Source organism: Mus caroli, unplaced genomic scaffold (genome assembly GCF_978045245.1).
Source record: "Mus caroli unplaced genomic scaffold, Mus_caroli_1 scaffold_16, whole genome shotgun sequence".
NCBI lineage: Eukaryota > Metazoa > Chordata > Mammalia > Rodentia > Muridae > Mus > Mus caroli.
The window spans coordinates 1,139,835-1,166,278 of record NW_028227271.1 but is presented as its reverse complement, the minus strand read 5'-3'; the positions used below and the strand labels follow the sequence as shown (position 1 = coordinate 1,166,278).

General features: G+C 50.9%; 3 protein-coding genes across 3 annotated transcripts; all 3 read left to right on the top strand.

Moving 5' to 3' along the window:
* Nucleotides 1–456: 456 nt before the first annotated feature.
* Hoxc10 (homeobox C10) lies at nt 457–4,752 on the top strand. Its single transcript, XM_021183819.2, has 2 exons — nt 457–1,207; nt 4,463–4,752. The coding sequence occupies exons 1-2, from the start codon at nt 457–459 to the stop codon at nt 4,738–4,740; spliced, it is 1,029 nt and encodes a 342-aa protein (XP_021039478.1). The 3' UTR covers nt 4,741–4,752.
* Nucleotides 4,753–15,240: 10,488 nt separating this feature from the next.
* On the top strand, nt 15,241–18,049 carry Hoxc9 (homeobox C9). The gene is made up of 2 exons (XM_021183632.3): nt 15,241–15,805; nt 17,528–18,049. Exons 1-2 carry the CDS (start codon nt 15,268–15,270, stop codon nt 17,770–17,772), a joined length of 783 nt encoding a protein of 260 aa, XP_021039291.1. The 5' UTR covers nt 15,241–15,267; the 3' UTR covers nt 17,773–18,049.
* A 6,295-nt stretch (nt 18,050–24,344) lies between these two features.
* Hoxc8 (homeobox C8) lies at nt 24,345–26,444 on the top strand. Its single transcript, XM_021183863.2, has 2 exons — nt 24,345–24,780; nt 26,127–26,444. The coding sequence occupies exons 1-2, from the start codon at nt 24,345–24,347 to the stop codon at nt 26,417–26,419; spliced, it is 729 nt and encodes a 242-aa protein (XP_021039522.1). The 3' UTR covers nt 26,420–26,444.

Genomic DNA, 26,444 nt, shown 5'->3' with positions numbered 1-26,444 from the left:
CCCTCTCCCCAGGAGTTAGAGGCTGATTCTCTAGTAAACAAGTCCCACTCTTCACAGAACAGCCCCATGTCCCTCCACCCATCCCACCACTACCCCACCGCCCTTACAGCCCGGGGGGCGCTTCCTTTGTTCGCCAGGAAGGGCTCCGGTGCCCCTACCCCGAGGCAGCTGCTAGGTGGCGCTGTTACTCCACGCTGAGCGCTCCGCCTGCCGACAACTTGACCCCGCTGACGTCACGACCGTCTGAATCATCAAGGCCATTTTCAAATCCCATTGGTCTAGCCGTCACATGGTGAGGACCGAATGCGCGGATAATTATGGAGCTGATATTTCCCCCCTCCCCTTCTTTTTCCTCCCGCCCCTCCAACCGCTCCCCCCCCCCGTTCCCGGATGGGGGAAAAAAGATGTCAGCTCCTCCGCTGTAGTATTGCTCCTTAAAAACCCCTCTCTCTGAAAATGACATGCCCTCGCAATGTAACTCCGAACTCGTACGCGGAGCCCTTGGCTGCGCCGGGAGGAGGAGAGCGCTATAATCGTAACGCAGGAATGTATATGCAATCTGGGAGTGACTTCAACTGCGGGGTGATGAGGGGCTGCGGGCTCGCGCCCTCTCTCTCCAAGAGGGACGAGGGAGGCAGCCCAAACCTAGCCCTCAACACCTACCCGTCCTACCTCTCGCAGCTGGACTCCTGGGGCGACCCCAAAGCCGCCTACCGCCTGGAACAACCTGTTGGCAGGCCTCTGTCCTCCTGTTCCTACCCACCTAGTGTCAAGGAGGAGAATGTCTGCTGCATGTACAGTGCAGAGAAGCGGGCGAAAAGTGGCCCTGAGGCAGCTCTCTACTCCCACCCCCTGCCGGAGTCTTGCCTTGGGGAGCACGAGGTACCTGTACCCAGCTACTACCGAGCCAGCCCGAGCTACTCCGCGCTGGACAAAACGCCCCACTGTGCTGGGGCCAACGAGTTCGAAGCCCCCTTTGAGCAGCGGGCCAGTCTCAACCCGCGCACCGAACATCTGGAATCGCCTCAGCTTGGGGGCAAAGTGAGTTTTCCTGAGACCCCCAAGTCCGACAGCCAGACCCCCAGTCCCAATGAGATCAAGACGGAGCAAAGCCTGGCGGGCCCAAAAGCCAGCCCCTCGGAGAGCGAGAAGGAACGGGCCAAGACCGCAGACTCCAGCCCAGACACCTCGGATAACGAAGCTAAAGGTAAGGCCGCCTGGGCCGCGGGCGGGCTGGAACGTTGGGGGTGCTAGCCTTCGTGGTCAGGATTTGGGGCAGGAAGATAAGGGAGAATTGAGCAGAGGCCTAAGGAACTCGAAGGTTCTGAATTGACCCGGGCTTGAGGCTGCTGTTTGCTGAGCTCCAGGCTGGTGGCGTGTCATTTAGCAGTGGAAGGTAAACCGAGACATGGAGGTGCCAGGCCAGCCCGGCCCTTGGGTGCATAGGCGGAAGAGGGGCGCACTACAGGAAGCCTACGGGCACCCTATGCTGCACCGGATCGGTGGCCATTCCTAGGAGCGTGATGGCTTTGGTTTGCTTTTTCAGTGAGGATGTCCTGGGGGCTAATGTCCCCAGCTCAGGTCAAAGCTCACAAAAAGCTTAAAATGGCGATCCTTAGGCCAGGGACCAGAAATGGCTTAGAGATGAATAATGTCTCTTCAGTGCATTTTCATAGTTGGAAAAATGTTTACTAGAAACACAATTTGTTGTTTGTGGGTCGGATTTGTGCGTGCAGTTTGTGCCCCTGCAATTTCTGTCTCGGCAGGAGCCTTGGGCAGCGAGGCTGAGGCCGGAAGAGGTGGAGGTGAAGGGCTGCCCGCCACATCCCTCCCTCCACCAGATGCTTGGCTTAAGGATGGCTTTGAATTAGGGCGTTGGAAAATTTTTCCTGCTTTTCTGCTCCTTCTCCTTCTCCTTCTCCTTCTCATTTCTTCTTCTTCTTCTTCTTCTTCTTCTTCTTCTTCTTCTTCTTCTTCTTCTTCTTCTTCTTCTTCTTCTTCTTCTTCTTCTTCTTCTTCTTCTTCTCCTCCTCCTCCTCCTCCTCCTCCTCCTCCTCCTCCTCCTCCTCCTCTTCCTCCTCCTCCTCCCACCACCTCTGGTCTCTTTTTTTTTTCCTTTTCTATATTTTTTCTGGTTATGTTTTTGCCCCCAGTGGTTTTCAAAAGCAGCTTATAAATGAGTGGTTGGAAATTTTCTGTGTGCGTGGCAAGCGGTTTACTCCTGAGAAGGAGTGAGGCACTGGTTGGATTTCTTTGTGATTTTTGGTTCAATGCTCAGCCAGGGTTCAAGCTCAGGGTTCAAGATTCATTTCTTCTGTAACTGAGGGTTTTCAGGACCCTTTGCTGTACTAGGGGCAGGGGATCAGAGTTTGAAACAGGAGCAGGATTGTGTTGCAAAAGGGAACGACTTTTCCTGAAAAGTTGGAACAAAATGCACCCAAAAAGGCCTAATGGGTAAAAATAAACCCGCTCCCCAAGAAACTGGCTCCTGGTGATGCTGATGGAGGCCAGGTCATTGGTATAGAAGTAGGTGAACTATTGAGAGTGAATCAGACTGGTGTGGCCTGAAGCTTGTGTGTGGTGCTTTGTATAAGGTTTATATATGGATGCAACTGCACACTCATGCCTAATGGCAACCTGTATCACACACACACACACACACACACACACACATACATTGTGTTCCTCTACACACACTCATACACGCATATGCACTCTTTTGGCGCGCAGAGGGCAGAGCCTTGCCCTCTTGGGTCTACTATGCAAAGATAGCCTTGGTAAGTCAGTCCTTAGAGACTTTGACCAGGAGATGGCCGAGGCTGTGCTTGTGGAGATGAGTAAGGAGTAAGGTACCCATGTAACTAACACACATATCCTAATGGTTCATATGTCATGCAAAGGTTTAATTTTATTCCCTCACCATAAACCCTAAGCTGGACTGGGGTGGAAGGTAGAAAAAACTTTGTCCTAGCCATACCAAAAAGCAAAGTCAAGGTTAACAAGCCTACCTTCTAAACACAAGCTATACCCACTTTAATAGACTCCCCCTTCTTTCCTGGTTATCCCTTCAATAATCTAAGCCTTCCTACCCCAAACTAACACCTAGAGATTATGCTTTGTGTTCGTGTTCCCCCTCCGCCTTTTTTCTTTCTGTTTTTTTTTTTTTTTTTTTTTTTTTTTGGTGTTTTCACCAGGCCAGAGGCAATGAGCTTTTTTGGCTAAGGTCCACTTGTAATTCCTTTCCTCCTCTTAAAACCCAACAACCCCAATAAAAAATAAACAGGATAGAGTTAGATGTGGAGAGCTTGTGAACAGTTTTCAAGAAGCTGCAGGTGTAGAGATATGAGAATAATTAAAGACATTGATATTTTCTAGACTATAGCCTCAAGTTTGCTGTTTTCTCCCCGCCCCCACTGTTTCCTGGTTGCCCTACAGAGCTCTCTTCACCACCAATCCAGACAAAATCCAGGACTCAGAAGACCCACTTGGCATAAGGAAGAGAGAAAGCAGGGTGCACACAGGGCTGTCAGCAAAGTTATTTGCTAGGTACCCTCTCCCTAGTCTTTGGACTCTCTTTTTCCCTCTTTAAAGGGTGGCCATGTTCTATACTTTTACCTGAAGAGCAAGGCTGATCCATTTCAACAAGAATACATATTGGAAAGAGAAACTAACAATAAAACAATAGAAACACATATATTATGGTATCTTCTCATATATGTAGGTATTTATCCACATCCCTCCTGTGTATATAGATGTATAGGTGTGTGTGTGTATCTGAAATCTACCTACACATAGAAGATTGTCTGATTTCCTTAACCTTAAGTTCTCTGGTCAGAGGAGGTTGTCTGAGTTGCCCTTAGCACTCCTCAGAGCTGTCGCCCCTGACCCCTGCTGCTCACACAGGTTTCCTTGATTCAGTTATACCTGAAGTATGTGGCCAGGAAAGGAGACAGCAAAGGGGAGCTATAATAAGACAGCAATCCTGTGGAAATTTAGGTGAGAATAAGAGTTGGGGTCTAGTGCAAGAATTCCAGAGACAGGGACAGAATCTCTCACCAGAGATGAAAGGAATTTTAAGCTCTCTGGAAAATGACTCTGAGCTGTGGGGCAGCCTCTGCATCGAAGATGCTTTTTCTGGCTGGCTGCATTTTTCCAGAGCTGGAGCAGAACAGAGTTGAGAGAAAGCCTGGGGAGGCTTAAGGCTGTTAGAATAAGGTGGTGGTCTTGACTAATTTAAATTTAGCAAACATTTTGAACATAAAAGCCTCTTCTATTTATTCCCTGTAAGTATAGACCCCTTAAGAAATTTCAAAATCCCAAGAGAACCAACCCACAAGCCTGTGAGGCTAGAGCATTCCCCTTCTGCTTTTTCAGCTACCCTGTCCCCAAGCAGGCTCCAAAAGCTGCACCAAGGTCTTGAGTCTTCCAGGGATACTTATGTAAATAATGTTATTTTTAACAGAGGGGATAAAGGCAGAAAACACCACAGGAAATTGGCTGACAGCAAAGAGCGGAAGGAAGAAGAGGTGCCCCTATACTAAACACCAGACGCTGGAATTGGAGAAAGAATTTCTGTTCAATATGTATTTGACGCGAGAGCGCCGCCTGGAGATTAGCAAGACCATTAACCTTACAGACAGACAAGTCAAAATCTGGTTTCAAAATCGCAGAATGAAACTCAAGAAAATGAACCGAGAGAATCGGATCCGGGAACTGACCTCCAATTTTAATTTCACCTGAACCAGCGTCATCTCCTCCCCCTCCCCTTCTCCCCTTTCCCCGCCCCTCCTCCCTTTGTGCCTGGTGATATATTTTTTTCCCTCCCTGAGTATAAATGCAACTCGCCTGCAAAAAAAAAAGGCAAAGACCTCAGACTCTTCTTCCAAGGGACCTATGGTTCGTGCTTCTCAAGGATGCTTCCACCTAAAGCATGAAAATGGGGTGCTGGGTTTTGGGGTGTTGTGTGTGCCCTCATAGATGGGGTGGTAGTGTGCCCGGTGTGTGTGTCAACTCCTCAATCACCCATGCACTCACATACAGCATTCTGTTCTCCATGCAAAGTTGAGGTCAAATCCACCCGATTACAGGGGAAAGAAAGGGAGATAATCAAACAGAGAGGGTCTGTAACCTTGTAGAGCACAGTTAGCATTGCTCCTTCCTTGCTGCATCCCCCCCCCCTTAGAATAATAGGTAGTCTTGAAAGTTCAGCTAGTATTTGTGTGTTTGTCATAGCACCCAGTGTCTAGACTAAACCCTCCCTCTGTCTTTCCCTCCCAATGGCTCTGAGAATATGCTTGAAGTATTTGTACTGCTTTCTGCTTTTCTCCCACCCTTCCCAACACACTATATCTCTCTCATCTCAGAAATTCCATCCAGAAGAACAAAAAAATTAAAAATAGAGCATAGCAAAGTAAAAACACCCCCCCCCCAAGTTGTCCTGCTCCTGTCTGGGAGTTGTGTTATTTAAAGATATTCTGTATGTTGTATCTTTTGCATGTAGCTTCCTTAATGGAGAAAAAAAATCCTAATAAATTTCCGGAATCTTAATCCTCAAATGGATGGGTTTTTTTTTTGTTTTGTTTTTAGTGGCTTTTTTTTTTTTAGCGACACCCCCTCCCCCAAAACACTGAGTGTGTGGATATGTGTGTGTTTTGTGTTTGACTCATCTCCTACAGCCTTTCCAGAATGTCTCTTGGCGGGTTTAATGTAAGTGAGAGACCATAACGTTGATTTAAATATTATCCAGGTGACCACAATAAGTCAAGGTCATAAAACAGTAATGTCAGGACGGTCTTGGTGCGCGCGAGAGGTGGATTTTATGATCTGCAAATATAATGTGGTACTGCAGTAAAAGATGCATTTAAAGGTGACTGGAGGAGGGAAAGAGGCAGAGAGCAAACTGCAATCTTGAGGAGCAGACGGATCTGATTGCCTTCGGTACTGGGGCTGGATGCACCCCACCACTGCTGGGGAGTACCTCAGGAACCCCCACCCATCTAAACAGAGGAATAAACTTAACTGCCGGAGGGGCACGAGGAGTTAAGCCCCCGCCCTCGACAGCAGCTTACACAAGCGCCAGCGGCAGCAAGAGAAGGAGGAGGCAGCGACAAGGTAAGAGAATCGGTTTCTTGTTCTTCTCTTGGCGGTCGACTGAGGACTAGCAGCGTTCCCAGGTGCCCGGAGAGCAGCGCGTAGAGCACGGAGGAAGGTGTTTTGGGCGTCTGTGTTTTCTGAGAGACCCGGATTTTCCTTGTGGCCGCCAGCAGTGGAGGGCAGCGGCTATGAGCTCCCTCTCCTCCCCTCCCTGGCCCACTGCCGCCCGCCGTGGGGTTCGGTGGTTAAAGGGGGGTAAATTGGTGGTTTTGGCTTCTTTATCTTTGATGGCACTTAGGGGCGTCTGGAGATCCACCCATCAGCTTAGGTGTCTCTGTCTGGTTGTAAGGTAGAAGGGTTGGAGCTTGAAGCTTGGGTTTTCTTGCGTTTTTTCTGGTGTGGGTGTGAGCCTTGTCCATGTTCTTGGTCTTCGTGTTCCCAAGCTGTAGGGATTTGCCAGACAAGTGGCCCGACTGTAAGTGGCTCCTGAGCACAGGCACTGTGGTCTAGACACCCATGTTTGTTGAGAATCCTGAGACAGAGTCTGGGAGAAGAGTAGAGGAGAGCCAGATGGACAAGACAGGAGACCCAGCTCAAGAGTGGAAGAAGGATCCAGCTCCCCCCAGGGCCAGGGCCAGATGCAGGGGGATAGCTCTACTGCAGTACTGGGGGTGGGGCAGGGATTTGGCGGCTAGAGGTTCCTTTTCACCAGATTTTCCCAATGCAACTTGCTTATACCAGAAACTAAGGGGAGACTATCAGACCCTCAATCCACCCAGCCACCCAAAGTCCACTCTCTAGTCCTTAGGGAGGTTGTAGGGCTGAAAGGGGATCGGGCTGAATCTCTTCCTTTCCCAAGCCCCTTCCCTTCTTTGGATAGATGCAAAGCCCTAAACTCCGGCCCTGCTTGCTCAGCTGATCTGTGGCTTAGGTAGTTTCATGTTGTTGGGATTGAGTTTTGAACTCGGCAACAAGAAACTGCCTGAGTTACATCAGTCGGTTTTCGTCGAGGGCCCCAATCCACCTCCCCTAACCCTTCCTTCCCTTGTGGGACTGCCTCACCACCCATCCCAGAAAGGGCAAAATAGGTGCAGACTGAGGAGGTCAGGCTGTGAGTGGGGCCATGGGACAAATTCTGGACAGCCCTGCTTTACAACCATCTCCCCCTCAGCCTGTCCCAATCTTTGGAATGGAGGGAAAGGGTTTCTCCCCCCTCCTCACTCCCGTAGCTATTGTCTCCTGTGCCCAGCTGATAAAGACAGACAAAGAAGGTCCAGCCAATTCCAAGGAAATGCAGGAGTTTGAGTTTGGCCTGTTGGGCCAGCTTAGTTGAGGAACAGGGTGGGGCAGTCATGAAAGGACGGAAAAGCTCCTAAAAAGAGGAGGGAATCTCTGAAGTCTCTCCCCGCTACCTCTAAGGAGAGAGCAGTGCTCCTTTGGAAAGTGAGGGTGTTGGTGTTCAAAGAGTTAGGGAACTCTGAGAACAGTAGCCTCTTCTTCCCTCCATAGCTCCATCTCCAGGGAAAGGATGGATATAGGAAGTGAGTACATTAGTGGAGAAACACCAAGTCCAAGTCGAAACCTTCTTCAACACACCCTGTTGAGGGCAAAAGCCCAGCTCTGGTCTGTCTGTCTGTTATCCGTAGGCCTTGGTCTGTATATTTGCCTGTCTGAGGCTGCTAGGCATTTGCCCGTCCTTGTGTTCTGTGGAAATGTCTGGGTAAACAGACACTGCCAGCGCCCACCGTTACCATATTGTTGAGAAGGCTGTTGGCTGATGGTAGGGGGCGGAGGGGAGAAGAATGGGGCAGAGGGAGATCTGAGCATTGAGAAACTTTACAGACCTCCTCCACTCTGTTCCCTTCGGCTTTCTTAATTCTGGACTTGGTTTGTCAAGTGAGGATCTCAGAAAAGGTTTTCTGGTCTTCAGAGGAAAAAATGGGGGGGATGATCAGGGAAAAGGGGAAACAAGCACAGGCTCTGTTCTCAGAGACTCTGAAAAGGAGAAACCCAAAGGAGGCCAGATTCTTGGGGCTCTTTTGTAATTATGATTATGAAAGCAGGGAGTACAACCATGTCTCTTAACAAACTATCATGGAGATTTTTGTATTCTCAACATGGTGTCTTAGAAAAAAAGAATGTGACTTTAAATTTATGACAAGTGTATAGGTCTCTGTTTCTATCTGTCCCTTCTAGGTTTTTTGAAATCTCTCTCTCTCTCTCTCTCTCTCTCTCTCTCTCTCTCTCTCTCTCTCTCTCTCTCTCTCTCTCTCTCTGTGTGTGTGTGTGTGTGTGTGTGTGTGAAATTCATTTTGACTTCTGTGAATATTGGAAAAGAAGATGTGAATAGACTCCCCCACTTCCCAGCTGAATTGTCGGTCCTATCTGTTCTCCATCCCTTTGTGTGAGGAAAAGTATTTAAATCTCTATGGCTCCCAGGGAAATGAGGAGGTTTCCAGAAAGATGGGCCAGTTGGTGAAGAAAGATATGTAAGGGAATCCCCTGGTTGGGGAGCCCATATAGTCTCTAACTTCAGAGTCTCTGAGGCACACAGCCAGTTTGGGTCTGGAGCAAGGTGGCTCTTGGCTTAGAGAAGCTCTTGGCTTAGAGGAATGGCCCTGATGAACCGAAATTTATCAATACAGGGCTTCTGTGCCTTGAGTCACTTTGCCCCTATTTCCAATTCAAAGATGATGGATTTAAAGGAGGTGGCCACAGAGTCAGGGGTCAGGGCAGTCTCCTCCCTAGATCTGGAGAAGTGGAGCAAGGTCTCATAGGGCCAAGGTGAGGGCCAGTCTGATGGTCACAGTCCACCCCGGGGGCCCTGGGACTGTGGATCATGGCTAAGGCGATGGTAATTATTTATTCGCTTCGCTGGAAGGGAGTGATCAGAAGGAACAGCGTGAAAAGGAGGGAAAAAATTATCTCTCTCGTCTGAGGATATTAAGATGGATTTTTATTTCTTAAAGGACCCTCCCCGCCGAGAGCACATAAGCGTAAACTTAATATATGCTCCGCAGCCCAACTCTAGAAATCGCAATAAAAGTTAAAACCTCCCCTACTGGTTTTTTTTAATTATGATATGGGAAAGGGGAGCAGGATTTATAGAGCTGAACTCTCGGCGTGTGTTTGAGACTTGCGGGAGAAGGAGGAAAAGGCAAGAGCTCGCCAAGGAGAGCCCTGATCTCTGAGATGTCTCGCCGGCAGTGGGGGCTTAGGCTCAGCCCAGCTAATCCGCTGTGGTCTCCCTGGGACCTCACCCCAGCAGTCGGCCTTGCTTCGGCTCACTTGCTGGAAGATGCAGCCCTTCTTGAGAACAGGTGACGTGAAGGCGGCAAACGGGAATAGGGGAAGTATAAATGGGAAGACTAGCGCACAGAGCTTTGTGTGGGTCCTTGCTGGGGACGAGGTTAGCCCAAGTGTAGCTCAGCGGATGGCTGGACTCAGAAGGGTGTCCGGGCAGGGCACAAGAGCAGGGACAGGGTGGACTGTGTGTGGACATCGACCACAGACTGAGTAGAGTGGACTCCTGGTCTGTGGTCAGCGGCGAGCCAGGCAACCGGATGTTGAGTCTGTAGGAAGGACCTTGAGGTCTGTTGGGTGTTTGGGCTGCCGGGGGCGCGGCAACCAAGAGTATTGAGGGAGTGTGGTGTGCGCGGGGCGCGGCGGTCTGCTTGGGCGAGGCTGTAGGCCCCCCGCACATCTCTGCGGCTGATGGGTTGTGTCCGGGACGACTAAACTAGGGTCGAACCAATGATCAGAGCATGAAAATAAATGCAGTTATGTGTTCCCCCCTCCCCGTATACGCAGTTCTTTCTTTCTTTCTTTCTTTTCTTTTTTTTTTTTTTCCTTTCGGAGATACCTGGATATGGTCCAGAGCAGGTTGTCCGCGGGAGGGCCCCGCGAGCGGCAGCGTGCGAGGGAGGGAGGGAGGGCGAAGGAGGGAGGGAGGGAAGGAGGGCGGGTGGCGGCGGCTGCGGTGGCCAGGGCTTCCCTCCCTGGGCGGGAGGCTGCTACCCTGCCTCTGTGGCCGTGGGGAGCCAAGAAGCAGGTAAAGGAGGCTTTCTGAGGCGGGATTACACCAAGCCCAAGGTACCAAGTCTTCCGGGCCTCCGCTTAAGGTCCTGGCGGGAGAGAAGGTAGGGAGATCGGCGCCCACCAGGCCTGGCAAGGAGGCCTCGGGATGTTCAACCTGTGTATGATTTCAGTCTCACACTCATGTTGTGGTCTTTCTGCATTGGGAGACGCCGCTTGCCTGTCTGTTTGAGACTTCCCAAACCCGGGCACTCCTTCCAAAGGCTCAGAAAAATTCGTCGTCGGAATGTGTACTTTCATTCATTGGATTTTCTGAAACTCGGCAGGGCTGGCTACGACAACCCAGGTTGGGGGGGAGCATTCTTCCTCTTTTCTGGATGTGTAGTCCTTTGGCTCCTTGGTCACAGGCTGAGTTTTCCGGTTCTAGGTTCGCGGGTCGCCCTGATGTTTGAAGCTAGACAGCTCCAGTCGGTTAGGGAGGGCGGGGAGGGACCCGCGGCTGTGGCTCCTTAATTGTACTTCGAGCCCTTATTGTCTCTCCTTTCGCCACCTCCGCTTCCTCAGTCTGGGCTCCAAAGTCACTGCAAATTTCCTTGCGATACATACATCACACAAAAGATCAGGTAACAACGCGCTCAGAGCCATTGAATCAGAGCACAGGGCAGCCCTGGTTCTGGGGCGGCTACCTCTCCAGTCACTCCCCAGGCTGGAAAAACAGACTGTGTTGGGGGAGCCGGAAATAACCCCGTTTGTTGCGGAGCGGCAGGGCGGGGGCGCCGGCGCAAAGGCAGGCCGGGCAGGCCATGGCGTTGAGAGGGCCACGTTCACAGGCCCTGGGGGTTTCACGCTTGCGGAGCTTGGGGGCCTGGCTCTTGGTGTGGTGGCAGGGATCCCAGATACCCACCTTGGGCGGGGGTAGCACGCGGTTCTCCTCGCAGCAAGCAGGAGAACTCAGTTTCTGCTTCCAGCTCAGGCCTTAGCTAGGAGGAGTTGTGTGTGGGTGTGTTTTTCCCAACAAAGAGGGATCAGGAGAGATGGGGGGGAACTAGAAGGGAACCAGGGAGGGGGGCGGGGAAGGCGAGAGGGCAGCGGAGGGATGAAATGAGCCCATTTCAGGGGGAGAAGGAAAATGAAAGCAAAGCCTCCTCGGTTCAGGGAGGGTGCTGAGGAGCAGAGAGCGGGCTCTCAGCCTGCGGCGGCCGGGATGGCCCGCTGGGGGCACAGAAGAAAGCCTGTTTTAAATTTAATCCGAACTTGACGGTGTGGATTGAACCGGAGGGAATTTAAATCATTAAAAGGGAGACACGCGGTAGGGGGAGGGAGGAGGATGACTCTAACCTATCTGTTTGTCTGTCCTTCCCACAGTGCTATCTTGGCTGTGTTCTCAGTTGCCCAGGTTTGAGGTGATAGCGGTTTGCCCATCCCCCTTCAGGGGACTCCTCTCCTGTGCTCACTGGAATCTGTTGGGGGTGTAAGGTGAATACAGAATAGTCAACTAGAACTGGGCTTTCTTCCTCCCTTTCCAGCAGTGACTCCCATTTTCCTCAAGTCTCTCAGGTTGCCCCATTGATGCTAAGAACAATTGAAAGGAGTTGGGTAAATGAGAGAAAGTCTTAAAATAGAATAGGAGATTCAGTGGGAGTAACAACCCCCAAGATGAGACCTTGTTTCTTCGCATCCACACATCCACATCTTTTCCCTCCATATCTACAAGCCTAGATTTAGGGAAAACCTGAAAGTCCACTTCACAGTCCTGACCTGCTAGCTTTTAAATGTGAAACATGAGAATCACAGCCTATATGAAGGACCTGGGCCTAGTGGCCTCTGGATTCCCAGTCTCTTATCAGACCCCTTCCTTTAGGCTACCTCTTTCTAGGAGGCATAACAGAATGGGACATTGGTAAGGAGGGGCCTGTGGGCAAGGCCTGCTTCCTGGTCCACAGCTGTGCTGACTTCTGAGTGGGGAGGGTCTAGAGTTCTTGCTTCCAAAAGGAAGGAAAGGCAACAGTCTCTCTCCTGCTTCCTGGGGGATTTGAGGGCAGCAGGAATCCCTGTATGGTACCCCTGACTGCCCAGCTGCCACAGCCTCTGCAGGGTAGGCAAGCTGGGAGTGCAGGCTGCCCAGGAGTTGAAAAGAAGGCAGTGTTCAAAAGGACAAGGAGAGAAGAGACTCTCATTACAGTCAAGATGCCTATAAGAGGGGCTTTTCCAAATAGAAGAGGGTCCTTAAGGACTTCTGTTTCAGAACGTTGAGGTAAAGGCAGACAGGCCCTGTTGTATAGTGAAGATGCAGAGAAAGAGCAGGCATGACGTCTCCTTCCTCTTCTATTTCTTCCTCTTTCACTAGAATGAAGCTCAGCCCCCAGCAACCAGAGTGACTGCTAGGCTAATATCAGATTCCGTGTCCCAGAGGCCTAGTATACCCACCGGAGCAGGTCTCCCAGAGGGGATGGAAAGGAGGCCTCTTACTCCTTTGTGTCCAGACAGAAGTGGCCGCCGCGCCTGGAGCGGTCCCGCGGCAAAGCCTCGGCAAGCAAGAGAACTGCACAATGCCATGGCTGCTCCTCCAGCCTGTGCCCTGCCCCGTTCTGCCTGCCTCTCATTGCCTGACTCTCCTTTGAAAGTCTTCCTTTCCTGCTCTTAAGTCTCTTTATCTTGCCTGCTTTCTTTCCTTTAATTCTTATCTTTTTCTTCCTCTCTACCTTAGCCCTTCTTTTCTATTTTTCCTTCCTTCAGCCTAGTGACCTGTTTAAATTGGTCTCAAGCTCTGTCCCTTGATGTCCTCTTGGTCTCAGTCTGGCCCCGGGCCCCATGAAGACTAAATGTCTGTGCTCCTTGCTGGCAGCAACTGCCCATGAGCCAGGCTAAGTCCCCAGGCACCCATGCTTGGGGGAGGTGCTGACTATGCTGGGGGGGTGAGGGTTGAAGAAGAAAACCTCTGCAGCAGGACTGGAACCTCCTATCTGTTCTTTGAACTAGTGAGGGAGATTTTTTTTTGATTGACAGGTAACCTGACTATATCAAGAGCAAAGAAGTGTTCTATTTCTTATTGTAATTTGGATTTTCCAAATTACAGTCCAGACCTAAGGAGAAGGCAGTGAGAGCTGAGGTGAATTAATCTGAGTGCTTCTTCCTAACCAAACACTTCCTTGTACACACACACACACACACACACACACACACCTTTAAAAAACTTAGCCCTGATAAACCGAAAAGAGAAGAACCAGAGGAGGGGGACATAGAGGTTGGGGAGGGCTCCTGTGGTTCTTGAGTCTCTCCTAAATACTGCAGTTGTACCCTCTCCCCAACATTTATTGCCCCCCAACACACACACACAGCATCCTCTCTAGCACTTCCCCACCTTGGAAGAAATAGAGAGAGAAACATAGAAGAAAATCAGCTCCCATTCCCACACTTTGGTCTGGTTCTGGAGGCTGGAGAGAGGAATAAAGGCAGACTTGGCTGGGTCTGGGGAGCCCTTTAACCAGCTGCCTTCAGAGCTTGCATCCTAGCCTCACTCCCTGCCTATCTCCCCTCTTACCTCTGACTCTGAGACTACCCTTCCTTCAGACTCATTCTGCTCTGTCTGGGAGCACTAAGTCTCTGAGGATATCACCTGTCCCTCCATTCCCCACCAACCTCTTTGCCCCTTCTCCTGCATCCATACTTAAGATTTTTCTGCATACCCAAAGCCTTCCTTTTGCTAAACCACCATGGGAGGTCTGCTGAAAACCTAGGCTGTATGCACAACAAACCCCAAATTCAAGGGGGTGAGGATAGCAGTCAGTCAACTTATTGGGAGGGTGTAATCCAAGTTGTCTGATATTTCCTTTCAATCACACTGCCACCTTCTGAATTCTTCCATCGGACCTCAAAGAAATTGCCTTCTTCCATCCCTCCGTTGCTTTTTTTTTCCGTTCCAAAAACAGCCTACAATTTTATTTAATGAAAGACACATTTATGAACAATCAAATGATCCTCATAAAAATTTTATTGAAGGACGTAAAAACAAGCTACTTGCCCACGACCGAGGTCGCTCTCTCGATTTGCCCGTTCTCACCCTGGCTCTCTGCAGACAGAACCTCCGAGTGACTTCTTTGGGGGGGGGGAGAAGGGTGTTGCAGAGATGGACCTGGGGGCAAAGGAGGGTGAGCAGGCAGCTGGGATGGGGATGCCCCACTTAAGTTGTGTAGCTCTCTCCTCCACTTCTTCAGGCTGGCAAAGAAACAGAGACAATAAATTTTAAATAAAGGCTTGTACATCTGTGCCAAAGCAAGAGGAGACTTGTGAGGTTGATGATAAAGGTGTGTGAGATTCCCAAGCTTCACTCCTCCCACCCCACAGACCACCTTTCTCAAGCTTCTCATACCCTAGATTTGGGAAACTGAGCTGACCAGGGGCAGAAGAACTCTCCCCTTTCCCTCCTTCCCTCCCTCCATCCCAGCTTGTTCAGTCCCCTCCCACTCTCCCTCCCTCGCTGCTGCTGCTGCTGTTCCTGAAAGAAATACATACATACACAGTATTTAAAAACGCATTTTTAAAAGCCACGTTCCGAACTGACAATCGCTGATCTCCGTTCACTCAGAGACTGCAGGAGCGTCGGAGCCGACAGAGACAGATTACGTCAAGAAATAGTTCCTCCACCTACCTCGTCCGGCCTCCCCGCCCCTGAGGGGCTCCCCGAGCCCATCTCAGCTCTGGGGGTCCAGGAACCCTGGCTTCTGGGACTGGCATTTTCATCTTGGTTTTTTTTTTATCCTCATGGTAGGGGGAGCCATCTGCTTTTGGCTGCACATGGTCAAGGGGGGGGGGTCCCTGATGAGATATGATTCGTCCGGGGAGGGGGGGCTGTCTGGCGCCTTGGGTCCAGAGTTGCAAATCGCCAGGAAAACGCAGGTCGCGGGGATCAGCAAAGAGAAGGGGGTGGTAAAGGGGGGAAAAAGCAAGGGGGAAAAAAAGCCCCTGCGCATTGATCCGCGCCGTATTTTTGGGTAAATACGATCACGTGGGGGCTGGGGAACCAATGAGCTGCCGGGAAAAGGCTGGAAAAATAATTACCTGCCTTGATTGTTCTGTGAGCAGATAAAAAGTACATATACAGTTCATACAATAATCTTATGTATGTAAAACCCTGTTACGATGTCGGCGACGGGGCCCATCAGTAACTATTACGTGGACTCGCTCATCTCTCACGACAATGAAGACCTCCTAGCGTCCAGGTTTCCGGCCACCGGGGCTCACCCTGCCGCCGCCAGACCCAGCGGCTTGGTGCCGGACTGTAGCGATTTTCCGTCCTGTAGCTTCGCGCCCAAGCCGGCTGTATTCAGTACGTCGTGGGCGCCGGTGCCCTCGCAGTCGTCCGTGGTCTATCACCCTTACGGCCCCCAGCCCCACCTCGGCGCCGACACGCGCTACATGCGGACTTGGCTCGAGCCGCTGTCCGGCGCCGTCTCCTTCCCCAGCTTCCCGGCCGGGGGCCGTCACTACGCCCTCAAGCCCGACGCCTACCCGGGGCGCCGCGCCGACTGCGGCCCGGGCGACGGCCGCAGCTACCCGGACTACATGTACGGCTCGCCCGGGGAACTGCGCGACCGCGCCCCGCAGACACTGCCCTCGCCCGAGGCGGACGCGCTGGCCGGCAGCAAGCACAAAGAGGAGAAGGCCGACCTGGACCCTAGTAAGTTGGGAGCAATTTTCCTTTACAACCAGCTCGGGAGGGGAGGGGAGGCCAGGCGGGGACAGCTAGATTACAGCCCCTCCGAGCGGCGCGGGCAGCGCGGGAGAGGAGCGAGGGCGAGGGGGGATGAGGACTCAATAAAAGCGAATTACCTTGGGGAGCTCTCAGGAGCAGGAAGGTCTGAGAAGGGGGCCCAGGCAACCAGGTTGGGTGAGGGCCGGCCAGAGGGGCTTCTCTCCCAGAGGCTAGCTTTGAAGGAAAACTCCTGAATCTCCCTCTTAGCTCAGTTTTTTGGTTTTTTTTTTTTTTTTTTTGGTTTTTGTTTTGTTTTGTTTTTTCTCAGTAGTCACTTTGGAGGGGGGGAGGTGATGCAAACAGGGACAGGGGCTGGGCTGGAGGGCTGAGATTCATTTTGTGGTTTGAGAAAGGACAGGGCAGAGGTGAGAAGGATACTTAGAGCAAAGGGAGGAGAGATATTATCCCTACCTCTCACAGTCAGAGTGGGTAGTCTTCATCCCATTAGGGGTTAATAAAACAGAAGGTCCATTGACTTCTCCCCCAGGAGAAGAATCTGGGGGTGCACAGCCTAGGAACTTAGGTCAGGACTTCCAGATATAAGTGGAGGAGAAGTAAGGTCTGAGTTTCCTTAAACTTGAAAACCTACTTTTAAGTGTCCACAGGAGTGAAAGAGTTGTGAATGGGGATCGGAATATATATATATAACAAGGAAAGAATCTTCAGATTTTAGAGAGAGAGAGAGAGAGAGAGAGAGAGAGAGAGAGAGAGAGAGCATTTAGAGAGACAGGAGAATTCTGAGTGTTGCACAGAATGGGGGGTGCTGACTAGGTAAAGAGGTGGGGGCAGGTGTAAGCTGCAGGGTCAAAGAAAGGGGGAGAGGAAGAAGGAGAAACAGCAGGGGAGGGGTACAGTCCCTTGGATGAGAGGAAGTGTCGGGGGGGATCCCCGGGAGGAGACTTCAGGAAATCTTTTCCTCTAGCTCTATAAGGGGCCAGGGCCTAATTATACCCCTCTGAAGGCTTCCCTCCTTGCTCTCAGCTACTCCCATAAACCTGAAATTGGAGGGTTGTCTCCTGCAGAGCTGTCCTGGGGCTGGCTGGAGGAGGGGGGCACTGGAGTCCAACACATGACGGAGCCTTTCTCCAAGGCCAGCAGCTCTGTGAGGAGAGGGGAAGATTTTCCCCATCCTGATAACTTCACCCTGATAATTCGCCTCAGCAGGGTTGAATTCTGAGCCCAGAGATGGGTACTGGAAAGAAGTGAGGGTTTAGGGACTCTCAGGACTTGGTCGTGTCTGTGAGGATGGGAGGGGGCAGAGGAGGAGGGAGGTGGGGAGGAGAGGGACCTTGCTATAAAAATAAAAAACAAGAGAGAGAAGCGTTTATGGGCCTATGAAATGGTTGGGAATTTGGACTTTTTATGAGGATATTCTCGAATTACTACTCTTGAAGCTAAGGACCAGACTGTGGGAGCTTTGGTAGCTTAAATTTTACTACAGTTTTAGGTGCTGGAAGCTGAACAGGGAGGGGATATAGGGAGGGGGCTGGATGCAAAAGAGAAAGGAGGAGATGCCTAAAGCAAAATGTGTCCAAATTCAGGTTCAATTATTGAGTTTGGGGAGCTTGACTAAACCTAGGGTGGGATGACAGAGGTCCTGAGCTGGAAGGGAACTTTACTGACCCTTGCCCGTGTTTGGCCCTCCAGGCAACCCCGTGGCCAACTGGATCCACGCCCGTTCCACAAGGAAGAAGCGCTGCCCCTACACCAAGTATCAGACGCTGGAACTGGAGAAGGAGTTTCTCTTCAATATGTATTTAACCAGGGACCGTCGGTACGAGGTGGCCCGTGTTCTCAATCTCACTGAGCGGCAGGTCAAAATCTGGTTTCAGAACCGGAGGATGAAGATGAAAAAGATGAATAAAGAGAAAACCGACAAGGAACAATCCTAAGCCCTGCCCCAGCCTGCTGCCTCGGCACAGCCAAGGGAAACACAAAAACCCCCACAAAAAATGCCCCAACCCAGGCGGGAGAAAGCACGAAAAGAAAAGGAAAGAACAAGATAGAGAAAAGCCCACCTTCTTAAAAAGAAAAGAAAAAAAAAGGAAGGGGAAAAATGCAAACTCTTGCGATGTGGGAGGGTTAAGTGTTGAGAAATTGGTGTTTAGAGTTAGTTCTATCCATCGAGGAGGAGGCAGGAGAGAAACTGCGTTCTCTTCCCCAGCGCAACTGAAATAAATGACACACACAAATGTGAATTTTTTTTCCTTCTTTCTTCAAAGAAGCCAGTATTTTGAATCTCTCTCTCTCTCTCTCTCTCTCTCTCTCTCTCTCTCTCTCTCTCTCTCTCTCTCTCTCCCTCTCCTCTCTCATATTTGGTCTGGGCCATTCCTTCCTGGGCCTTGGGTGCTCTGCGGGCAGATTTCATACAAAAAGACACACAATGATGATCCCCAGTCCAGAGCTGAGGGCCCCGGACTGCGCTGCTGGCTGGGTCAGGCTGCAAATGCAGGCTGGTGCCTCAGGCATGTACAGAGCAGTGTTCTTCTTAACCCAGTGTCCCTCCCCATCGTCCGTCGTCCTGTAATGTTGTTCTGTTTGTTACAGTAGAACTCTGTTAATATATCTAAGTCACTTGGAAAAAAAAAGAAAGAAAGAAAGAAACGCATTCGCATCTAGCTCTCATCATTTTATTCCTTGTGATTCTGTCGAAGAGGCAAGTGCTTAAATCCTCTAAGGGAAACTGGAACCAGAGAAGGGGCTCCCTCTACCTTGGAAGGGCAAATGCCTGCAGCTTCTCTTCAGGCAGGGCAGAATGGGGGGTGGGGGCTCTAGGGGAGGGGTGGAGGCTGCTGAAGCAGAGGCCTCCTTGTGCCTGCCCCGGCTGGCTGCCTATGAGTTTCCTAGTGGCTTGATGGAGCGTGTGGGGAGCACTGCTTGAATGGTTTTGCTGGCTGTAATTAATTGTAATAATTTATGAGTACATGAGATCAGAGAGAAGAGATAGGTGAAGATGAAAGTTGGGTGCTGGGTGAGGGCCCAGACTGGCTTCTTGCCTGGTTGTTTTGGTGCTGTGGTGCTTTCAGGGTTGACTGGAAAAGAAAGGTAGTGGGATGGTCAGCTAGGAGGAAAGGCCATGCAGGCCTCAAGAAACACTGAGGGGACAGGCACTAAGTTCTGAATCAGAAGTGGGGAAGGAGGAAGAAGGAAGAAGGAAGAAATGAAAATACAAGAAAAAATGACAGAAGGGTGGAGAAGAAGGAAAAGAAGGAAGGCAGGAGAAAATAATAGAAAAGAGGAAATAGGTAGCAAAGTCAGTATAATCAGAATTAGTTTCTTTTTAATGAATTCATCCCCGGATCTTCTCTCTTCTGTCCCCTTCTATTCCCTACTCCAAAATTTGAATGTTGATCAGAGTGACCAAGGTCACCTAAGCAGTACTGCTAGGGAATGGTGAAGCCAGGCTCCAAGGATCCGGTTAGGGACTAGCTAGGAGTGGGGTGCTCTCTGGTGGCTGTAGGACCCCAAGCACAGAGGTGTTGATATGTATCTAACTGCCTGGTAGGGCTGGGTGACTGCACTATAGCCTTCTCTAGAACCTTCCTTCTCTGGAGCTAACAGTTTTCATGGGCTAATCAGAAGCAGACAGAGTTACTGGGTCTGCCTCAGCCCAGCACCCCCTTTCTCAGAAATCCCCCAATCTGGAAACTATTAAAATTAGACTTTGAAATATAGCCCTTTAATATCTTGGGCTGTCCACTCTTCCAAGGACACAGGGTGTTGCTCTGAGTACCCAGAGGACACCACCTAAAAGAATATAACTGGGGTGGGGAGGGCTGTCCTCTGTGTTGTTCCATCCTACTCATCTCATCAGGATTGGTGGACACTTGTATGGACAGCCTCTGCCCCATTATTTGAGTCTCCTACCCTCTTCTTCCAATTAGAAGGGTTGGAAGATTTGTTTCTTTAATATTGCTCGCCCCCCTCAATCAAATGGCAACAACTTATCAGCCTTTAATATATTCACTCTTTCCTGCTTAATAGACTTGCCCCCACCTCTCTTAGCATCAACTCCTTGCTCCTTTTGGAAAGGTAATTCATTTGTCTATATTTTCTCACTACCTCATCCTTCCCTTTGGCCTTTTTGATATTCTGTAACCCTGGCCTAAGTTCTGCACTTGATGAGAGAGCCAAGACACCCTTCTTTCCTACAGTCTGGACCATCAGGATGTGGGCTTCTTTCCCTTTTTAAGCTCAGTGCTGTTGGGCTTCTACTCCACCCCTGCTCCAAGGCCCTGAAGCCTCCTTTCTGAGTCCTCCAGCCTGCCCTGCTTTATGAAACCTGCCCTCCCGGAGCCAGCCTTGCTGCTACGGAAAGGAAAGAGGACCTCAGAGTTTGTAGGACCCCAGTAAATGGGGGATTTAGAGTAGGTCCACTCTTTAATTTCGGTTTCCAGCCTCCAGGTCCAGATTAGATTCAATTTTATTCATTACCATTTATGAATTAAAACAACATGACACACAGCTGGGGAGAGAAATGAAAGCAGGCTAGGAGAGAGGCTAGCAAACGCCCTCCTCCCCTCATCTTCCCTCCCACCTCTCCTCTGCTCCTTTGTCGGAATCACAAAACCCTAAAGGTTGTCTCACTTGGGAAGGCAGCAGATAGGTACATTTCCGTAGCCCAGAAATGCCACTTTTATGGCCCTGTTTGTCTCCCTGCTCTGGGTTCTGAATGGGGCCGAACAAAACAGCAGTGCAGAGCTGGCTAGACGTCTGGGCTTAATTGTTTTATGGTTTAAATAAGGTGGACACTCTTTCCTTTGAAATCGGATTATAGGAATGTTTTGTCTATGGCCCACGGAGATCAGGATCTTTCTGGCTGAGAGGGAGAGGTGAAGAGCGTTCAAGGAATGGGCTACAAACTAGGGGGTGGGGGCAGCCTGGTACAGTCAGAGTCCTACTCTGAAGTCTTGCAGGCAACAGCGGAAATATCCTGTGCATCAGGATAAGGGGGCCTGGGAGTTTAGGGTACCTGCCTGGAGCAGAGGTCGTGGGAGCTTCGGATAGAGTGGTGCATCCGCGTGCGCAAAGGATTTTCTAGACTAGAAAACGCCTGAGTGAAGGAGATTCTGGCCATTCCTTTGCAATGTTTTTTTATTCCTGAAGGGAGGGTAACAAAAGAGGACAGTGTGGAACCCTTCTCAAGGTTTATTTCAAGAATTTAGAGAACTAAAGAACAGAGGCAACTACCTGCTGGGAATCCCTCTCCTTTGGAGCTGTTTAGAGGCTTCTTTCTCCCCACTTGCCACCTTTCAGCTCAGCCTGGGATCACTGCTGGCTTTTCTCCAACCAGATTGCATTGGAGCAAGTGAACGCGAGGTGGCGCTGTTGCTCAATGTTAGAGGCAGAAGTGCCCTCCGACCGGCTTGGCCTACTGACATTTCTGGCCAGAGTGGAAGCTTCAGTCAGAAAGCCCCTGGCTTCTGCCAGATTCGGCCCCACTGCCTCTGAACAAATCAACCCTCTCACCTGCGAGGTGTAAATAATTCGTGAGTGGCAGCAGGAGATGGGCCCTCACTCTACCGGAGAGCTCGGGAGACGAAAGAGGGCAGGCATCAAAAATAATCGCTTGTGGAGATAAGTGAGGAGCAAGTAATTAACACAAAAAGGCGGAATGACCCGAACAAACGAACATAAATCCGTGGTACCTAAGAGGGCGGTGCAGGCCTTGGGCAGTGGGACAGAGGAGCCGCGAGAATGGCTGCTTGCAGTTCTTTTATTTCCAGACTCGGAGGGCAAAATAAAGCAGATAGGTGTAAAAGAAAATAGATAGATAGATAGATAGATAGATAGGTAGATAGATTATAGATAGACAGACAGACAGACAGACAAAAGCCGAGACAAGCCCCCAAAGGGGAAATCAAGTCCGACCAAGGTTTACAGGACTGATGAGTTTCTCGGACAGGCAGTCGCATGCTCAGGACAGTCGCATTCCAAGACACAAAGACCCAGAAGAATAGCTCTGTAGCAGGGTTTTTTTGTTGTTGTTGGTTTTTTTTTTTTTTTTTTTCTGCACCATAAAATCTGGAAATAGATCCCCACCCCCTAAAAGATAAGGCGCAGGCCCCAGAGAGGATCCGGACCCTCTGAGGCTCCTCTTTCCAGTCAGAAAAGAGAAAGTATTTATGACAGTCCTCCGTGTCAGATGCTAGGAACCCAGAAGCCACCTTGTTCAGCTCTGCACTAAGCAGTCTCTCAGATCCACAAGGCTGGAGTCAAAGATGCAGCAGGCTCTGACAGGGAGCGGAAGGCAGTGGGGGGAGAGGGGAGGAGATGCTCTGGGGTGCCCCCCCCCAACATTCTGGACTCTAGTGAGACCTGAAGCCTATTGCATTTCTGGACCCTTCTCTTCTGCTGCTTCAGAGCTCGAGTTCTGTGTCCAAGAGTTTGGGCAGTTCCTAAGTTCATTAGTGGTGAGTTCCCTAAATGTAAAAGATTCCAATAGGGTCTCTTGCCTAGACACCAATAAATCACCTCTAAGAATCTGGCTAAGAGTATCCATTTCCCCAATAACTACTTGAATAAAAGAAGGACAGGGGAGAGCTGCTCTTTTTATCCTATCTTGCCCTGCCATTCTTTCTTTGATGCCTAGAGCCAGTCCAGAGTTGTCTCACATGGGCAGAAGGAAAGGAAAAAATCTGGTTTTCTAACCAAGTCCTTCCTTGCCCAACCTGCAAACCTCAGGATGTGGGGTGTGGGCAGATCAGGTGGATTTTTTTTCTTGATACAAAAACCTACAAATGTTTATGTTTATCAAGCACTATGTGAATGTGCTTGGTGTGCACATGTATGTACAGGTCTGTGAGTCAGAGTGGCCACTTCCAGAAACGAGAATGGGTAGTGTGAAATGAACTAGCACTTGGTGTGTCTCCGGATAAAGAAAGTGGCACAGTACATACAGTGTGTGTGTGTGTGTGTGTGTGTGTGTGTGTGTGTGTGTGTGTGCTCCAAGGTGGCCTCACATACTGTAGAGGAAGAAGACAGGGAAAAAAATCATTCTTATTCATCTTCATGAGCACAATAGCCCACACGCACACATTGTGCTTTCTTCTCTTTTCTCTCTGAATTAAGCCCACATAACTGCAAACACCATGGCCAGAGAAGGGTGTTGGTAGACCAAGGTTATTTTTTTTCCATTAGAATTAACTTGAATTTGTCCAGTCTTGGGCATGGGGATGCTGCCCCCCGCCCAGAAAGTGTGGGTAAATATTTAAAGAGTGTCTGTTGACAGTTCCCATCCACATCCTGGCCTGGGCAGCCTGCCTGGAGAAGGGCTTGTGTGTGCAGGGAATCCTGAGGGCCCCTCTAGGTTGAGCTGGCATTTCCTATGGGATGGTGGTTTGTGAGAACCAGTAAGAGGCCTACTCTTTTGCACCCTTCAGTCCAGCTGTAATCTCCAAAAAAGAAATCTCTTGAGTTGGGCTAGGCAGAAGCCTGGGCACACAAACTATTCCTTTGAGTCCCCATAAACAGCTTTGCTCTCAGGTTCTCCCAGCCAAGCCTATTGGGGTTCCCTACTCCTTGGAGAGGTTGCTTTCTATAGGTCATGCTGAGGCATATACAGTGTCCCCCAAGAGCAGTCCCCAGGATATAAAAATGACAGAGCAGCTCCAGACCTTGAAGAGAGACCAGAGGCTGGAGATTGTGCAGGCTGAAGGGTTTGGGGTACATGATCACCATGCTGGGCTTCTTAGAGTCCTCAGACTTCAGGAACCTCAGAGAACTCATCTTTTGGATTGCAGGCTCAGCCCTGACTTACTAACACTCACCTCCTGGGGGTCTTCTACCTGTTGAGGTAACCTGAGTTGACCTGATGGCTCAGGTATCTCTCAAAAAGGAAAGAAAAGGGGGAACACCTTCAAACTAGAGTGCACACCTTGGAAAAGCTGGCCTTGTCCATTAGCTAGGGCTGGCTCACCACCCCCTACACACACCACACCCCCATTCCTCGCCTCTCCTCCCTCCCTCTCCTCCAGGTCCCCCCCCAGCCCTGAACCCCCTCTCCCCCAGTCTCTCTCTCTCTCTCTCTCTCTCTCTCTCTCTCTCTCTCTCTCTCTCTCTCTCTCTCTCCCTCTCTCTCTCTCTCTCTCCCTCTCTCTCTCTCCCTCTCTCTCTCTCTTGCTCGCTCGCTCGCTCGCTCGCCTGTCTTCATGTCGTGGATTGATGAACGCGAATCGCGTGTAAGCGCCGCCACCGCCGGGAGTCTGAGGAATTCGCCTGGGCTGTTAGAGGAAAGAGCTAAGTGAGAGCGCGCGCTCTACCTACCGACAGTGAGCTGAGAGCTGCCGCCGCCCGAGCCCGCAGCCGGCACCGCGCCCCCACCTGCCCAGCCCCCAGCCCAGCAGTCCAGCCCGGGGGAGCCGGCCAGCTTGGGGTTCGGTCCCGGGGGGAGGGGAGTTTCGGGGATACCCGGCGGGGGAGCGTGATCCAAGGGGAGGGGGCCGCGGGTTTTCATGTACCCAGCATGAGCTCCTACTTCGTCAACCCCCTGTTTTCCAAATACAAAGGCGGCGAGTCCCTGGAACCGGCCTATTACGACTGCCGGTTCCCTCAGAGCGTGGGCAGAAGCCATGCGCTGGTGTACGGGCCCGGCGGCTCCGCGCCCGGTTTCCAGCACGCCTCGCACCACGTCCAAGACTTCTTCCACCACGGCACCTCCGGCATCTCCAACTCGGGCTACCAGCAGAACCCATGCTCGCTGAGCTGCCACGGAGACGCCTCCAAATTCTATGGCTACGAGGCGCTCCCCAGACAGTCCCTTTATGGGGCTCAGCAAGAGGCGAGCGTGGTGCAATATCCCGACTGTAAATCCTCCGCCAACACTAACAGTAGCGAAGGACAAGGCCACTTAAATCAGAACTCGTCTCCCAGCCTCATGTTTCCATGGATGAGACCCCACGGTGAGAAGCCTTTTCTCTTTTCCCCTTGGTCTCCCGCGCTCCGGGGTCTTCCCCCCTCCCTCGCCTCCTTTTTGTCTGCCCTCGCTCGCTTTCCTTCCTGGCTTTGGGGGTCTCTCCCACTCCACTCCCGTGCCTGGGTGGGTTCCTGGGAGATTGAAAGGCTTGGCTGGGGGTGGGGCGTGGGGTGCCTGAGACATTGTGCTTATTGGGGTGAAGGTGGGGAAAGGTGATTTGTGGGCGCAAAGGGTTAAAAATCGTTTTCTCTATTCCTTCTGTCTCTCCTTCTTCCCATCTGTAAAGCCAAAGTTGGGGAGATGGCTGGCAAGAGCACCCCAAGTAAACTGAGGTTATCAGTCTTTGGGGTTGGTAGCCAGTTTCCCCAAAGACATTTCCCAACGCCAGCCATTCCAAGACAGTGTCCAGACTATTGGGTGAAAAGGAGGCCCTTTGCTATCCACCCCCTAGTCAGGGAGAGGGGCAAGTCCTCCCCCGCCCAAAGACAAGCCTTCTGCCTCTCTAGGATCGTCACTTCTTCCCCTCAGAGAAGCAGCCTGAAGGCCACTACCCCAACTTTTCTGTACTTCCTCCAATTGGAGAGAAGACTGAAAGCCCGAGAAGAGGAAAATGATTGCTCAAAAAGAGAGAGGGGTCATACCAAGTAGGGGCCTCTGAGATCCAGGGGACACGAGTCAGGCTATCCGCCAATCAAGAACTATGGAGTCTCTTGGAGAGCTGTTCAGGTCATGAGCCCCTCCAAGGGTGGCCCTTCATGGCCCAATTTCGAAGTACAGGGGGAAGAGATAACGACAAGTTCCGGCAGGGATGGCCCTTGATTTATTTTTGGTCTCCAGTTAGCAATCAGGCAGGGCAGTGATACATTCCAGAAGATCAATTATTTTTCTTATTGGAAAAGCATTAGGCAGAGATCGGCAAGGAGGGGGCAATTGGCACAGCCCCCTTTCCTTTAACCCCAGCCCTTTTCCTTTCTTTTGGAAACAGATTATTTCCCTAGGCCGCCTCACTAAATGCCATTCTGCACTTGTAAACAAAGCTGCAAGGGCTAAGCTGTAGGCCTGAGGGACCCTGATGGCTTCCTTGTCCACCTCAAGCCCTTACTTTTCAGACAGCCACGTCCCAGCCCCCACCTTCACCCACCTCCCAAGGTGAAGGAAGTCAAACCAAAACAGCTATGGAAACTTTTCCTGCCCTTGCTTGCCTTCTGCTGTCGGCCTTATCGGCAGGAGGGAGGGAGAACTGGGAATAGCAGAGAGGGAAGTTTGTGGGGCTGTGTTGGGGGGCGGAGCCCCCACCCAGACATAACCAGACTGGGGTTCTGTTCTGTTCAGCTCCTGGGCGGCGCAGCGGTCGACAAACTTACAGCCGGTATCAGACCTTGGAACTAGAGAAGGAGTTTCTCTTTAATCCTTATTTGACCAGAAAGCGCCGGATTGAAGTCTCTCACGCCCTGGGACTGACGGAAAGACAAGTGAAGATTTGGTTCCAGAATCGAAGGATGAAGTGGAAAAAGGAGAACAACAAGGATAAACTGCCTGGGGCCCGAGATGAGGAGAAGGTGGAAGAAGAAGGGAACGAGGAAGAGGAGAAAGAGGAGGAGGAAAAGGAAGAAAATAAGGACTAAGGAAAAAAAAGAGAGAAAATCAGCA

Excerpts from the sequence above, each read along its gene's own strand:
- Hoxc10 (XM_021183819.2), top strand. The coding sequence starts at position 457 with ATGACATGCCCTCGCAATGTAACTCCGAACTCGTACGCGGAGCCCTTG. Across the intron at positions 1,208-4,462 it reads CTCGGATAACGAAGCTAAAG|AGGGGATAAAGGCAGAAAAC; the intron begins GTAAGGCCGCCT and ends TATTTTTAACAG.
- Hoxc9 (XM_021183632.3), top strand. The coding sequence starts at position 15,268 with ATGTCGGCGACGGGGCCCATCAGTAACTATTACGTGGACTCGCTCATC. Across the intron at positions 15,806-17,527 it reads GAAGGCCGACCTGGACCCTA|GCAACCCCGTGGCCAACTGG; the intron begins GTAAGTTGGGAG and ends TTGGCCCTCCAG.
- Hoxc8 (XM_021183863.2), top strand. The coding sequence starts at position 24,345 with ATGAGCTCCTACTTCGTCAACCCCCTGTTTTCCAAATACAAAGGCGGC. Across the intron at positions 24,781-26,126 it reads TCCATGGATGAGACCCCACG|CTCCTGGGCGGCGCAGCGGT; the intron begins GTGAGAAGCCTT and ends TGTTCTGTTCAG.